Source organism: Mirounga leonina, unplaced genomic scaffold (assembly GCF_011800145.1).
Source record: "Mirounga leonina isolate KUSES-001 unplaced genomic scaffold, KU_Mleo_1.0 Mir_174, whole genome shotgun sequence".
In the NCBI taxonomy this organism is placed as follows: domain Eukaryota; kingdom Metazoa; phylum Chordata; class Mammalia; order Carnivora; family Phocidae; genus Mirounga; species Mirounga leonina.
Genome location: NW_023270451.1, coordinates 67,096,228 through 67,112,872, shown reverse-complemented (window position 1 = coordinate 67,112,872; position 16,645 = coordinate 67,096,228). Strand labels below are relative to the sequence as shown.

At 41.4% G+C, this 16,645-nt stretch overlaps 1 protein-coding gene across 1 annotated transcript in view; it reads right to left on the bottom strand.

The window, feature by feature from the left end:
* The window catches only part of SND1 (staphylococcal nuclease and tudor domain containing 1), a 407,329-nt gene that overhangs the window by 143,213 nt on the left and 247,471 nt on the right, over positions 1-16,645 (bottom strand). Inside the window, exon 15 of the mRNA XM_035021050.1 lies at positions 5,872-6,013. Coding sequence (XP_034876941.1) covers positions 5,872-6,013 — 142 coding nt within the window. The remainder of the gene's footprint in view (positions 1-5,871; positions 6,014-16,645) is intronic.

Genomic DNA, 16,645 nt, shown 5'->3' with positions numbered 1-16,645 from the left:
GGGGAGGATATTCCTGTTCACCTTCCCTCTCCTCTCTCATTAGAAGTTTTCGGTCCTTTTTTTTTTTTTTAATTTGACAGAGACACAGTGAGAGAGGGAACACAAGCAGAGGGAGTGGGAGAGGGAGAAGCAGGTTTCCCGCAGAGCAGGGAGCCCGATGTGGGGCTCGATCCCAGGACCCGGGGATCACGACCTGAGCCGAAGGCAGTCACTTAACGACTGAGCCACCCAGGAACCCCAGTTCTCGGTCTGTTGAAACAGGCAGTTGTATTCCTATTAGGACTAGCTGGAGAAGAGGCGTTAAAAAGAAAGAAGGACATGAGATACTTTCCTCAAAGGCATTCAGGGTGGAAGGACACAGCCGAACCTTTAATTTACCCATCATGCACATGACCACCATAGAAATTTACCAAAACCTAGATACCTAGAACCTTTTTCTCATTGCATCCCTTGTCATAATGCAGCTCCAGTGGGGGAGTTGTAATCAAAGAGAGAGAGAAAAAAATCGAAAAATGCCAAAGGGCCTGCAGGCGAAGGGAAGTCTCATTTTCTAGTCTCATTTCGTATGACTAGGCAACTGGTTAATTAAAAGTCACCTGCTGTGATCTACATGGGAACCCCCTGCCAGGTGGCTGCTGCCTTCTAGGGGATTTGTACCATGGGATCCAACCAAGATGACTGACATTCACTCCCCCACACTCCGAACCTGCTGCAGTCCCTAATTCCTCAAACATACTGCTGTCCTAGCTTTAGGAACATGGAAATGCATATGGGGTGTGCTCAGTGACTTAGTAGAAGATACCAAATACTTAAAATGAGACTTAGATTACTTTGCACTGAAACCTCAAATTATTATTCTCCTCCAATTCAGCAGCTGGTTCACAGGCAAACTTGATACCTGCCTCTGCTTAGTCAACAGGACTACTTCCTGAACTATGCCCTTGTCATGACCCAGATACCCTAGAGCTAAGAGAGTAATTCAGACATAGCACTAGGACACACACTCCCCATGCCCAATGGTGCTGTTAAATAAAAATGTGAATCAAAGGCCAAGTGATATGCAAATATGTGCACCTCCTATCCCTTTCGACAAGAAACTAAAATGTGAAACAAGTGAAAATACGTGAAAAATAAAGACTGGGGGTAAACTGCTTTTGTTCTAATGGGAGGAAAAGCGTGGGACACACTAAATGCTGGATGAGGAAAAAGGATGCTTTCAAACAAATGTGGGCTGCCCGGGGATCTTGGCTTCCCTGCGAACTGAGGACAAGACCTGGCTCTGATTGCCTCCACGACCGAAATAAGTCTGCACAGGAGGAGGCCACAGTGGCAGGCAGAGGGGAAGTCAACAGTCTCTGTTCTGATGCTGTAAGGTCACCTGCTCACCGACCAAACCTAAGCCAGGTGCTCAAAGGACTAAAGGGCGAGAGCTTCCAGGAGGCACTGACCTGTCAGCTACAGCTGACTTTGCCCAGCCCCACCTGCTATCCCATCTGACCAAGCAATCATTCCACATACAGGGGTGCAGGAACCGTGACAGAGAGGCCAGCTGGCTTGGGCCAAATGCCACTCCCTATCAAGCTGTGGGGCCGTCTGCCCAAAAAAGGCGACATAAAAATGGAAAATGTCCACCCCACCTTGAAGTCCAGAGGGCTCTCTGAAAGGCTGGGATTAACGAGAGCAGCACATACGGGATTGCTGCACAATTATCTTGACTTTCCCCTTGAGAATCACAGCCCAAACTCCCTCCTGGCTGCAGAGAGACATCATTTCCAGCAGAATGCCATTTTTCCACGATGTAGAGCAGAGCACATCCCACAGATACCTGCAAAGCTGTGCCATGAGGTTCACTGTCCAGGTGAACCACCCCACAATGTGAATGCTGTGTCTGTGTCTACACTCACATTCAGCGTTCATTGTAGCTGGTCTCAGAAGACCAAGGGGCCCTCCTCTAAGGATACTCCCTCCATCCTGCTCTCTAGCCATCTCATTCCTGCCGTCTCCTCTAGCTCATTCCTCTGTCAATCAATTCCTTGCAGCCTTTCTTCGTTTCTTCTTCTCAGGATTCAGACCAGTGCGTCTCATGTTCCCTATGATACTTTCTCACTCCATCTTTTTTATACCCTCATTTGCCAAGAAGATTTTGTTGAGTTTTACTTCTGTAATTGGTATTATGAAAACAATAGGTATACCGAATAGCTTTTCCAACTCAATGCCACGTTCTGCTCCAATCTTAAGAATTACAGTTATACAAGTATTCAAGTTGCTGACATCCTTAGAATGTTACTGTGACCCCTTAGCTTTCATTTTTATGCATTCCGTTTGCATTCTGTTAGAATTTTGTAACGAGCACTCTATTTTTGATTCTGTTCCTCATTTCCCACATTTACACCCTAATCGCCTGTAATCTGCCTTTAGCTGAATCAACTCTGATGAAATTGCACTGACAAAGGTCATCTGTGACTTACTAATTGATAAACAGTATAAAATCACTTCCTAGTTTTTACCGACTTGATATTTTAGGTAAAATCTGACAGTGCCGACTCCTTGGATTTCTTTCCTCTCTTGGCTTCCTGAACATGCAGGATTCTCCACCTATTATTGGTTCCTAAAACCTATTCTTACTTTGGTTTTGCCCTTGCTGGTGGATATCCCAGTCTGCCCAAAAACTCAAGCCTTGGGCGAGTTACTTTCCTTCCTACACTCAATGTCACCCCCATTTCTGACCAAAAAAATCCAATCATTCCCTGAATTATCAAGCATTCCTCCTAAATACTTTTCCAACCTCTCCTCTTCACTGCCAGATTTTAGGTCACTAACCCTCTTGCTTCTGTAACTGCTTTCTCAGTCTCCAGCCTCATTTATTCCAACGTATTCACCAAAATAAGCTTTCTTAACACAAGTGCGAGCACGTTGCTCTCTTGCTCAGTACCCTGAGTGACTCTGAGGGTCCACGGTATATCCTGTGTGCATTTCTAGCCGCATCCCACCCCAACCCCTCACTCCTTATATTCCACCAATACCAAAGGGGGCACAGTTACCTGGGCACACCAGGAAAGATCATACCTCTACACCTTTGTACATGCTGTTAACCTCTAGTTGGAATGTTCCTTTCTTCCTCCTTTTCCCCTCCTGTCCCAACATGGCCAACTCCTATTTGTCCTTCAAAAGCAGCTCAGGTGGCAGCTCCTCAGGGAGACAACCTCTGATTTCCCTCTAAGTAACTGATCACTCCCTTCGCTGTGTTACTTCTGTGCCTTGTAGAGAATTCTCTTCACCTAGAGCCCAATGCTGCAGTTTGCTTACAAGTCTATGTTCCCTCTAGAGCTTCCAGAGACCTAGGACAATGTCTTACCAGGATGCAGAGTTCCTCTTTCAAAACTCAAAGGGAAAAGCCAGTAGCCTTCCTATCAGTGAGCTTTCTGCTCATTCAGGAGGCAAGAACAGCACCTTTCCTTGGTTTATTTCCACTGATAGGTCAAAGTCTCCATGGCAGAGCCTCAGCTGTGCACGCACACACTGTACAATATACCGTTCCATTTAAGAGTTAAGAAGAGCTCTAGTTATGAATTCACCAAGTCTTTGTGAGAGGAACGGGGAAGGAAACATATTTATGGATAATCTACTTTATGGCAGGCTTGTTCTGAACCCTTTACACATCTCATTAAATCCTCACAAAATCCTAAGAGGCAAGAAACACTTTCCAGTTAACTGATGTCTAAGCTAAGGCTTCAAGAGTAAAAAACCTCCCTAAAGTCACCTGCTTGTGCAGAGTAGAGCCGTGATGCAAACTGAGGTCTGCGTGCTCTTACTTTCCCCTGTCCGGTATCCTTGCCAGGTTTCTAAAGAAATCAGAAGATGCAGAATATAACCGCATATAGTATGGCACGAGAAAAATGGAAAAGCTTATATTTTATCATGTATTTGCATTGGTAATCTATCTTTCAGAATGTAAGTTAACTCAGGCACTGTCTTTCGAATTGCTAAACTTAGAATAATGCCAAGTACACACAGGAACTGGCTGCTGTGGAATTGAGTGACCAGGCTGCGTTGTGTCTGAGCTTCAGTTGGTTGGAAACTGCCCCAGTGAACCCTTACGCAACACATATACAGTGGGACAAGGCCTTTCTGGCAGTTGGCTGAAGTCCAGAACAGTCAAGCAAGACAAATGCTCCATGGGAAAGAAAGTACAACCAGAAGGGTTCTGCAGGAAAACTCCAGCCAGGATAGGTCTAAGCTCTGAGCTGGCTCCGTTCAGGTAGTTTTGAATTTAGAAGCCAGAACTTCAATGTTTTCTTTCCCCTACAGACCTGTGGCCAAGCTTTCCAGAAAGAATAATACTTTTTCTCTTGTTCACCTCTGGGATAAAGCTCCACACTGCCAAGAGGATGCTTTTGTTTTATAGACATAGAACAAAGGAGAAGTTGAATATATACTTCCAACTCTGTAACAACAAGAATTCACTGATAAGAAACTTCTCGGCTCCGGAAATCTTAAGGGCACGAATGGCTTCCGTCACACGCTGCCATGCTACCGCTCCGTTTACTACAGCTCACAGAAGCACAGCCCTCCAGTAAGGTATGGATTTGTTCTGGCCCTTCCTTTCCGCAGCTGCCCCTGAGCTTCATGTTATATTTCAGTTAGTCCCCTCAGAAAGCTTGCAGAGCTGCGCAGTGATCATTAACTTCTTGAGAGCGTGCGAGACAGCCTCAGCCAGAAGTGGCGGCCCAGCAGCAGCAGCAGAGAACGTCACGGCCATGTGTTCACTGAGTGATTTATCTCACATAACAACCCATTTAGTTAGGGCCTGAGGGAGACCCTGATCCAGAGAAGAAACTATCCGTGCCTTCTAGGAAAAGGAGGCTGAGGCAACCTGGCAGGGGACAGCAAGCATGGCTCCCATTTCTCTCCCCCCATGGCAAATTCTATTCAAGAATCCCAACAGAAGGAGTGCTGAGGGAGCAGGCTATCAACAGAAAAGGCAATGTGAACCGGGAGAACACAGCAGAATATGTATGTCATTTGTGAGTGAGTGAATGTTTGTATGTACAGGGGTGGGCTGTGGGGTGTTGAAGTAAAATGACACTTTCTCTCAAAGACCACAGTCTCTGTGAAGTACTGACTGAAAATAAATAACTTTATTATCTGCCATTGGGGAAGAAATAAGGCAGTCTGCTCCTTGAATGCATAAATGTAAATTGCTCAAAGAACACAGTTCATACACAGTCTTTCTGGCTTGAGAAATATTAAGCTACTAAAAAAGATAGGATAAGAAAGATGCGCATTCAGTCAGCAAAGAAAAGGCGGCCTTCCCTAGCACGTCAAGCTTAGTGCAACAGGGAAATAGTAAAGATGCAGGAGCCTGGGAAGGTAATGTCATGTTTGACATTTCAGAAAGGATTTGGATCCTAATGACAGCTGAAAAGAATAAAAGACAAACGGTACTGCCTAGGGAGACACAAGGGGAGGGTGTCTCAGCTCCTCGGTGGACTACCCATGACTAACATGGCAGGAGTGGTCTATCCCAAATGCGAAATACCGACTGTGAGAATTCCATCATTAGTATTTTTCTTTGTCTGGAATTCCCTTCACCCAGGCTGTGAAAAGATACGTGTTGTCTTTCAAGCTGCTCTACTCTTATGCCCTGTGGCTGGTAGAAATGGGGAGCAGGAAGAGGGCCCAGTGTTGGGTCTGCAGTGATAGAGGGATCAAATCTAGCAGTTTTGTGTTCACATCTCAATCAGAGACTAAAACACCTAGACTGGTTCGAGGTCCTATCTAAAACACAAGGGAAAAGAAGGCATGTGACCTCCAAGCATGACCTCTGAGCTCCGGGAAGAATTATCAGAACATAAAACACACAAGACTTACCTGCAAGCAAGAAGGTGATAAGGCAAGTTTCCTTTGGCAAATATAGCTTGAGACGAGAACCACTGAAGACATATTCCACCACAGCTTCAGAACGACCTGCCCGCTGAAGGAAGGGCAGAAACTGCTTTGCTTTTTGGGTATCCTGGTGGATAAAAGAAAAGAATCAATCAAAAAAAAATCAAAAAAAAAAAAAAGAAAATCATTAGAAAAAAGTAATAAAATCTGAGCAAATGATTCTTTTTCTCTGTTCTAGGGCAAAAAGTCTGGCAGACCATAGAAAGCTTGGCGAATAATCGTAGGAAAAGAGACAACCCTGAAACTATGACATAGGCAAGATACCCATGTGACTTCCACATAAGAAACAGAGTTAATCTGAAATTTCCAGAATATTCTGTGCTTCCTTCTGTTCTGTTACTATGCACTCAATGGATATACAAGTTAGGAAGGTGCTTTGAAATGAAAATTTCATTCCTCACGGGATGCAAAAAAGGGCTTCCCTTCCTTCAACAAAATCAAGGGGGAGAAGACTAATACCAGCCTTTCATGGAGGTTAATTTAACCTTTAATTTTCATTAAAAAAAAAAAAAAAGTGATACCCAGGCTGTGTTACATAAAGCCCCTTCCCAAGAAACCCAAAGTAGTTCATCTTTAACCGTCAATGGGTTATGTAGATTCAGAGGCTCACTGTTTCTGAACATCAAGAGTGCAGCCTTCTTTGGGTGCCTATATAGCGAGCCTTGGTCTACGTGCTTTTCAGGGGTGAGCTGGGACCTGGGCAGACTGTTTCTGTTCCCAGCCTGGGAGATCTCTAACAATAGGACATGCTCCATGGGGACCTATTCCACATCATGTCAGTATGAACAATTATAGAAACAGGAAAACACATGAAACCTAATAGCACTTTAAAACTTTTTTCACACATAAAACACAAAGTGCATGCCCTCTACCCCCTCAAGAGTAACCAGACCTTGGACATTTTGAACCTCAGAGCTCTCATCTAGAGAGCTTCAAATCCTTTCAGTCCTTCAAGCTAATGAAACAGATGACAGAGTAAGCAAGCATCAAAACATCACAGTGCGTGTGCTGGGGGAGTAGTCAGGGGACGTCAGAATTTCCGAGGTTTTCAGCCCAGCCAGCAGAACTGTAAACTCCCTCTGAGGACAGCAAGCTCTGCACACTTTCCTGACTCCTGCGACACAAGCAGTCTGCACTCCGCCAAGCTCTTCCTTTCTGACTCTGCTCCTAGCAACAGAGCTATTGTATCTAAATTAATGCACATTAGATAATGAAAATTTAACAAGCCATCAAGTATTTGAGAGCTTTCACAGCAGCCAGAGGGGCTCCTCTCATTCAGAAGCAGTGAGGTAGGCTGGGATGAAAACAGTATTTATAGTAATGAGATTCATCCTTCCCTTCAAACAGATTCTCAGAGAAAAGGAGAGACAGCCATCCATTCTCAGTGTCTTTAATGGCACATTGGTAAAAGGTAAGGTAACAATGAGCTTTAGTGAGTTGGGAACTCCCCCAGTGAACACTTAAGCAACACATATTCTACTCTACATATACAGTGGGACAAGGCCTTTCTGGCAGTTGGCTGAAGTCCAGAACAGTCAAGCAAGACAAATGCTCCATGGGAAAGAAAGCACTACCTGATTAAAATCCTTTTGCCACACTAGTCTAAATCTGGGAGATTATTCATGCGCTGAACCAGTAAGTCAACAACAATTATTAAATTGATTATCGCAATTCAGGAGGCAACTTAATGTCTCTGAAGAGAGGGCCTTTCCCCTCAAAACTGCAGTAATCTATATTTTTCAGAAACAGACTTTTGCTCACTGTCATATGGATGTATTTATCTGGAGGAAAAGAAAAAAGGTGCTTATAGGAATAACAGCAGCTCACACACACGTAGGTATTAATACAAAAAGAAGGTTGGAGCAGACTCTCACCATATTTTGCTAAATGATTACCTACTTTACCAAGAAAGAGAATTTCTCAGACTGGGAACCAAGGAGAAATCAAGGTACCTTACTATCAGCCATGTAATGAAACAAAAAGTTCCTGACTCTTCCTAAGTCTCAACCTACAATTTAACAGTCCTAATCCAGAAACAACAACATATGGGAAGAAGGCAAAGAGAATATGACATGCCACTGATTATGACAAAGATTAGAAGTGAAAGCTGACTATGACAACTGAAAGCTTCTGGAAACAAATTTTAAAAGCCTACCACAATTGTCCATGTTTACTTCCAGAGGCCAAACTGCAAGACAAGACATGGAACCCCCTCATCGTTCCAAATGCTTGAAGATGATATGCCTATGAACCACCCGTTAAGGGAAAAGATACAAAATTTCACCCAAGTTCATAGATTCTTAAGAGTAAAAAAATTCTTATCAAGTCAATTAAATTGAATGTAAGTACAAGATGTCAGCTCTTTCAAATCTCCATCACAGGCAATGGTGTCTGTCTTTCCTTGTCATCTCAAGCGCTTCCCTTGCTTGGCATGTTCCTTTTTAACACAAAAATCCTTGAAACCTTTAAAATTTGTTTAAGTGGCTCATATGAAAAGACTGATATGTCAGACTGACAAGTTCCCTCAGGTGATGTAGCCATACATCATTCCCTGCTAATTTAGCTATGGAATTATTTATTTTAGGAGTTTTGATTGTTATTACCATAAAAATGACTGTGGTTAAACTCTGATTTGCCTTCCAAAGAGCCCCTGTAAGTACAGCAATGTGCTTCAGTCTCCTACACTCACTTCTAAGTTTCAACACTAGGTAAATAAGAGAAAACCTGATTATGAGGAACAGTGTAACAGAGAGCAGTTTAGGCCCCACTGAGGAACTGAAGATGCCAGGTGGATCTTAAGGACAATAAAGTGAGCAAGTTCAAATGACAACATTCAGATGACATTTGAAATTCTCCAACAATCCTGAAGCAGCACCTACTGAGATTTAGTGAAATCAAAGGTTTCTTTATAACCTTGTAACTCCAAAAGGTATTTTTAAAAAGCCTCAGATTTAGAGAGGTAACAACACTGAGACTTAAGGCACAGAAGGCTCATTTCAAGGTAAGACTATTCAGTATCAAGTATTTCTGTCTAGAAGTCTAGTTGCAGAGACTCTCATCCTCAGGTTTTCCCTGCTGTGACTCATGTACATGAGGCCTGGGAGTCTACTCGCCATCGTTATCTGGCATAACACTGGCTCAAGGCTTTGAGGATCCAAGCAGATAAATTAGCTACAGTTTTCTGCACCAATATTCCCCTCCACTGGTGTAGATAATCAAGAAGCAACTGTACTTCTGAGCAGGTAAGTCTTTTTTGGTTGCACTGCTAGTTTTCACATTCCCTGTGCTCCAAAACAAACCACACCTAAGTTATTTTCCTGTAATCCTGGAGAAGCTAATTTAAGGTTGCATTAGCTACATTTGACTTGCTATTGTGGACAGCATTCTTTAAGGAATGCTTCTGCCGCCTCAAAACACCTTGAAATTGAGAAAGTAATGATGCAGCAAATGTGCCTGGGGTGACTTCATTTCAAAGGATGCTAATATCTGTACCTCAGACTTACTGGAACGGAGCTTGGAATGACCCCAAAGAAAGGCAGGATGATCCTTAGAGGGAAAGGCTGTAAAGGCACCTTAATTATACACTCCTACTCTGTCCTCACTTCTGGCCTGTCAGGTCAAACCTCTTCCAAATGCAGATTACATGTGTCAATGCCTGTAAGAAATTCCCTTCAGCAGGTAGATTGCCACCTGTCTCTACAAAGTACGATGTGTAAGCAAGCACATGTTGAAAATAATTTAGTACAATGAATGATCCAGTTTGGGAGGGTGGGAAAGTTGAGGACAGAAGAGGGCAGGGGAAGGGCAGGGGGAAAGGCAGAGGAAGCAGAATCCTTACATGGCACGCACAGGACCAAGGTCCACAAGTACGCTACTTAGACGCCCGTGTCCTCTGCATCCTAGAAGAGCAGAACTTATATAAATCAAAGTTCTGTGATTCTGGAACAGGATTTAGGCTGTCAGTTTATACTTGATGTTAGCAAAGTGAATTCTATGATTTTTCCACCGAAAATACCCATATAGTAGGCATAAACATGCTTCCTGGTGAGAAGCAAACATCACAACATACAAAACAGCACAGGGAAATGGGAATCAGAGTAAACCTATTAGTTAGCCATTAATCAGGATTATCATGGGCAAGTCTCAAAAGGGAGATGTTAAAAATGAAGCTCACTAATTAGTTTTCATCATCACAATCACTCTTTGATTAACATCATAGCAAAAAGAACCAAAAACAAATACATGCAGAGCTTATTAGGGTACCATGGGGTACTCCACCAGCACATGAGAAACCACATTTGAAAGAGGCCCATCAAACCTGAAGAAGCTGCCTGGCAATACAACCAAGTCCTGCATGGCCACTGCAGCGAAGCCGGAAGGTTTCTCCCCTGTGAGCGCTGACTATCCCCTCTATGGGGTCGGCCTGAGGCTAAGGCCTCCAAAGCACATTGCTGTTTGGGTCCAACCAATCCTAATACTGAAGTGGCAGAAGCTCTGTGTACAAAAGAACAGATACAGAGGGGAAAAAAAAAAAAGCATGGAGATCAGAACTAACACCTAAGGACAGGACCCAAACACACTCGCCTTTTAAGCTGTCCTGTGACAATTCATCGCCATAGTTACAGATCTTCTCAGGGCTCCCCAGACCAGGAGGATTTTTCCTGCAGCTATGTGGAAGACAAATCATAAGTACCTCCTCCTCCACCAGAAAGGCAAAAAAGTCATCCATCACTCCACGCTCTTCCTCTTTTCCACACCCTGGGCTCTATGGCCCCCACTGGCGTTTTAATGAGGCTGTGAGTCTCTGTGAGGAACCAGCCGTACAGCATGATAATCTGTTGATATGAATGGGACCCTGGGGGGAGATACCTGGGAATGCCCTCCAGCTCCGACATTTACCACAAAGCACTTAAAAATTTGGAACCAACCTTCCCTGGCTGGTTATCAATGTTTCATGGTGAGGTGTGTGTTGAGGGCACCAGGGGCATAAACATCAGTGAAGTGCAAGTTTAACAGGAATGAAGTGGACACAGCAGAGAACATAGAGAAAAACACTCCTACTGAAAAAATTATAAGGAAACGAAAAAAACAGGTGCTGAAAAGCCAGGCCATCAATCATCTTTCATTAAGTGCTGTCTATAGTTTACAGTCTTCTCGCACTATTTACTTCCTTGGCACAGAACCTCACTCAGGCCTCCAACATGTCAGAGCATAGGAGAAACAATGTTTCCTGCTCTGGGCTCCATTCCTGGGAACAGGAATCAAGAGGACAATTGCAGGAGCACTAGGCTGTGAGACAGCTTTGCGCTTGGGAGGCTGGCATTCCAATCTGTGGCACCCTCAACAGAGAACGCAACCTTCCGTTTTCTTCCTTGACTCTACTCCTTTACCAATTATTAGGTTAGGATGGCCTGGCTAAGCAAAGCTTCCAAACTTGGAAGCTAAGGACAGACCAAAGGGCAGAAGGAACAGCATGGTACACTTCCCAAATTGGAAGAAAGTCACAGAGCATGTCAGGGCAAGTGAACTTCATGCCTCAAATATGGAGGAAAAGAAATTTCTCTGCAATCAGACTTGAAAGAAACTTTGCGGATGTGCCTGTTGCTCTCAGGAGCCCTGCAAGGACAGGTGTCTGTAAATATTTGTATTTGGTCGGTCTTGTCCACCATCTATTTTCTTTCCCAAAGGTCCAATACTGATAAAAGAAAGGACTTGCAATGCTACTAAGATGAGAAGACACAACCTATGTTTAGAAGAAAAATTGGCAAAGCAGCATTCCAATCGATAATCATGGCAACCTAAGTAGGAAAAAATCAAATCGCATTACAGAAATAGATTAGGGAACCCCAGAATATGGCCTGGACTTCACCTGTAATCACCCCAAACTGGTAATAGCTTAAAGCTCCCTCAACAGGGGATGAATAAACCAGCTGCAGTACCCTCACACAGGGGAATGATACTCTGCAATAAGAAGGATAGGCAACAACATGGATGGTTCTCAAATGCAGGATTCCATTTATAGGACACTGTGGCAAAGGTTAAAGTATAAGGACAGAAAATGGATCAGTGGCTGCCAGGGACGAGGGGAAGGACTCCAAGGGGATGGAAGAATTTTCTGGGATGATGCAATAGTTCTATTGTCTTAACTATGGTGATGATTACATGTATATACTGCAGCTTTTCAAAATGTACGTCTGTCAAAACTGACAGAATTATATTCTACAAATGATGTATTTTTATAAATTAAACCTAAATTTTAAAAATAAAAAATTGGCCTACATAGGTAGCCTATGCAAAACTTTGATTTTTAACTTAAGAAAACCTTTTTCCTAGTCAACTGATTTGTAAGTATCTCAGAGTTACAAGTTCAAAATGAAGCACTTTTCATGCTTTAGATAAACTAACTGTTCAGTGAATTAAAGATTTTAAAAATTCAAGCAGAAAATAGTTTAGATGAGAAAAATCATGAGGTTAGAAGAGCATAGAAAAAATTTTATTGGTTTCACAAAAGCAGTGTAAGAAAGTATTAATTCTTAGGCAATGGCTAAAGGAAAGCATGATGCCATCCTCAACTGCCTATGTAGAGGAAATGTTTTGTTCAAATAAAGAAAAAAAGTACTGCTAAGTACATATCCCGATTGACATTTCTTTTCTAACTTGAAATAAAATCATGTGATATGGCTTAATGTGAATAAAATAATATCCACTTCTTTATCAAATAAAAATTCTATACTAGCTCAGAGATTATTCTTTTATTGAATGACTCTCAATTTCCCAAATTTAACCAGCTGAAATTATACTGTGATAACCATTCAATTTAACCTTTAGAAATGAAGTCATTGCCTTTTAGTGGAAAAATCTGCATTTTATCATCAACAGGAAATACAATGCCCTTAGCTTATTCTACAAGACTTTTTTTGAATTATAAATTTAGCATAGAAAGAGCAGATGGTGGTATATGTGTGTGCCTCATATAAAAAGTGGAGAAGTATTTACCTAGTTATAATAAACTATCAACTATCCAAGCTTGCTTTCTTCCGATATTCAATTCTCTTTCTCTAACTTGGATGGGGTGTGAAGCTCATCAAGGTGGCGTGCCAAGGAATGTCCTTCCTCAAGTCTGCCAAACCACAGAACTATCTCAAAGTTATGACCTGTAATTTGTGAGGTCCAGAAAAGTTTCTACAAATAAACCCCACCTTCTTTCCCCCATCCCAAACTGTCCCTTTCCCCATTTCTCCATACTCTAACTTCCCAACAGATTATTACAATTTTTTCTTAAATTGATATTCAGTGTGAAGACTTTGTAAACCACAGCCCTCCCTGGAGTGCTCCCCTCCTTTCTCCTGCTGACTTCTGCATGGTGGCCCGTGAGGCCTGCCTCACAATGGATGTCGTGGGCCTTCCCTTCACCAAGACCCTGGAAATTCCCTTCACATCCTATCCTGGGTTCTGTTTCCTAGATCCACAGCTTCCTCTTTCTTGGTTTATTTCCTTTCCATTAAAAAAAAAAAATCCTATTCTTATTTCATGGAGAAAAATGTCTTCTCTCTCTGAGGTCAGGTAAGTAAATACAGTATTGCTTTTGTAGTTTTAGTCCGGAAAAACACTATCCACAAATACTTTGAGTCAACAGATAAATTCCTTTCATTGTTCATCAGCATAGTAATAAAGTATCTAAAGGAAATTCACACACTGGAAGACATATCTTCCAATTATTTTCAGGTTAAATATTTCTCAAAACAAAAAAACAACCATGTAATTTATCCAGACTGTAGACATCAAAAATAGTTAAAGGAAGCATTTCTATGTTAAACTGGTAAAGGTAACTACAAAACAGTAACAGAAAAAGACCATTTACATTTAAAGCAACTGTGCTGTCAGGGGCGCCTGGGAGGCTCAGTCAGTAAGTGCCTGACTCCTATTTTGGCTCAGGTCATGATCTCAGGGTCATGAGACTGAGCCCAACATCAGGCTCCATGCTCAGCCCAGAGTCTGCTTCAGATTCTCTCTCCCTCTCCCTCCTGCTCATTGTCTCTCTCTCTCTCTCTCTCATATAAATAAACAAAATCTTTAAAACAACTGTGCTGTTCCACTTCTAAGAATGAAATGGTGAGTCTTTATCGGGAAAACCATCATAGACATCCTGAACATTTCTGGAAAAAGGGCATGTGACTGGTCTAAAAACACAGCTTATATATGGGAGATGACAGTGAGAATCTGGAACAAAGCAACCAACCGATCTATGGTTCTGGTATCAATTACCAGGCCACGATGAAAAAATAACAGGTTTGGAATACATTTTTTCTTTCAAAGTTTCACATCAATTTTTATCACTTCTAAAGTCTCTATAGGCAAGAGGCAAGAATTTATTACAGGAGCAGAAAATGGCCTGAGAGATAATTAAAACAGTATGTGCAGAGTAAAGAATTTAAAAGACAGTCTGATGAAGCACAGGTTTCATTTCATGGGCAAGTCAGGAACTCAGGGGCAAGGAAATTGATGTCATGCTAAACTCTACCCCACCTGAGATAAGAACCCAACTTCAGAAAAGGATAAAGAAAAAAAATCAGTAAGCAAACTGTGACATAAAATTTAAAAAAATCAAAATGAATATTATAAAAGGTTAGAGGATTAAAATAACTACAACACCCCCTAAAGTAGTTTGAACATTCATTTTTGCCTGGAGACATACGAATTTATGGCCAATTAATCCTAAGGAAAGCTTTCTGATTATGTCTAATTCGTTTTCTTGAAGCCCTACATTTCAAAAATTTTTATTTAAATTCAATTCAATTAATTCAATTAACATGTAGTGTATCATTAGTTTCAGAGGTAGAGTTCAGTTATTCATTGGTTGTGAAGCCCTACATTTTTAAAGAGTTAATAAAATTAGATAATTTAAAAATCTGGAAGAGGAAGTTCTAGTTTTTGAGACATGGAGAAAAATGACAACTATTATGGCAGAAGTTTATTATTAAGACAGAAGGCGATCAATGTTTTGAAGAATGTATCAAACCAAAAATCTAATCTAATCAAACATAAAATCTAATTAGATTTACAGATGATGATGTTAAAAACAACTATACGGTATCCTTTGGCATAAGTGCCCACTTTATGGGACTGTTGTAAGAAATAGACTATGAATTAGCTAAGGGAATAAAATGTTGTTTATGAAAGAAAAGAACAATCAAAATAAATACCCAAGAATGGGAAGCTGATGAAATAAATTACAGTATATCAAGAAGACAGAAGACTAGGTAGACATTAAAAGTATGATTCAAGAAGACATTCATGTGCAAAAATATAACTGGAAAAGAAAATTAAGCACCTACTATGTGCCAGGCACTATTCAAGGTGCTGATTGTGTAGTTAAGAATAAAACAAAGTTTCTGTCCTAAAAATAGTTTATATCATTTAAAGGGGAGGGGTGGGGAAAATTTTTTTAAAAACCCACATTTTGGTAAATAGATGTATTTTTATTGACAAATTTCTGATGGCAGTAGTAGAGATCATTTTCTTCCTTTGGCTTATTGATTTTTGATGCATTTAAAATAAAAAAAATTTGACAGAAATTTGTGGTACAAAAATGTGTGTTTTTGTTTTCAAAAGAAAATATATTAACATTCAGTGCTGATTCAGCTCTGCCCAGATAAACTCACAAATTATTTAGGTCAGGTAACTGTCTCTCCAGTTTTTTAAGAGCCAAATTCAACATTTTCCACAATGATAATAGGCTTAAATCTTAAGGGAAGTACCCTTACAGAAAAGGGTAGTTAGAAATGTAGTGTTTTGGATATACTGGGAAATTCTAATTCTTCCTCAAGAAAAATACAGATTTAACTCTGCCTCACCGAGTGACTTTACAATTCTGGTTTAATGTAATCACATGTAGATACTGTATTGGGGTTGTCAAAGTATAAACCCTAAGGATCTAGCTTATCAATGGAAACCATGTACCCCAGAATGCATGAGTGATGGCAGAGAATTCAAAGAGTTTTGATCAACATACCCAAAGGAATTTGGAGGATCTCCCATCATTGTCATACCTTTCTCCAAGAGTGCATATGTAATTACGGATGCCCTGGATTTCTTACACACTGAAAACTACACAGACACCATCATTACACACATTTGTCTACTTACTATTCTTAGGAAACTCTTAACAGTGATGGCATAGAGCCATTAAGACATTGTTCCTGAGGATAATCCAGTTGGGACAATTAGCTCTTGCTCCTTATGCCCCTTCAGTCCACAAAAACTGCTCCAAAGTCACCAGTAACCAGTTTTGCGAAATCCACTTGATAGTTCTCAATCTTCGTCTTTCTTGACCTTGAAGGAGCACGGTCAAGTTTTGTGTTGTAAGGCTCTCTCCTCTTAGTTACTAGGATTTTCCTCTTGATAGCTCAGGAAGCACCTTTTTAAAATTTGTTTGGTGGGTTACACCCCACCTATACATGATCTTCAAATTTTGGAGATGAAGGGCTTGGCCTAGGGGCTTGTCTCTCGATATTCTCTGGGAATTTTGTATATTCACACACACATATATATATACCCAACAGCCCTAAGTTCATGCATGAAGCCCAGGCCACTTTTCAGGGCTCCAGACCATTTGAATGGCTCATGGGTACCTTAACTTTAACATGTCCAGAAATTCTTAGTTTCCCCCCCAAATCTACACCACCAGTGTTTACCATAT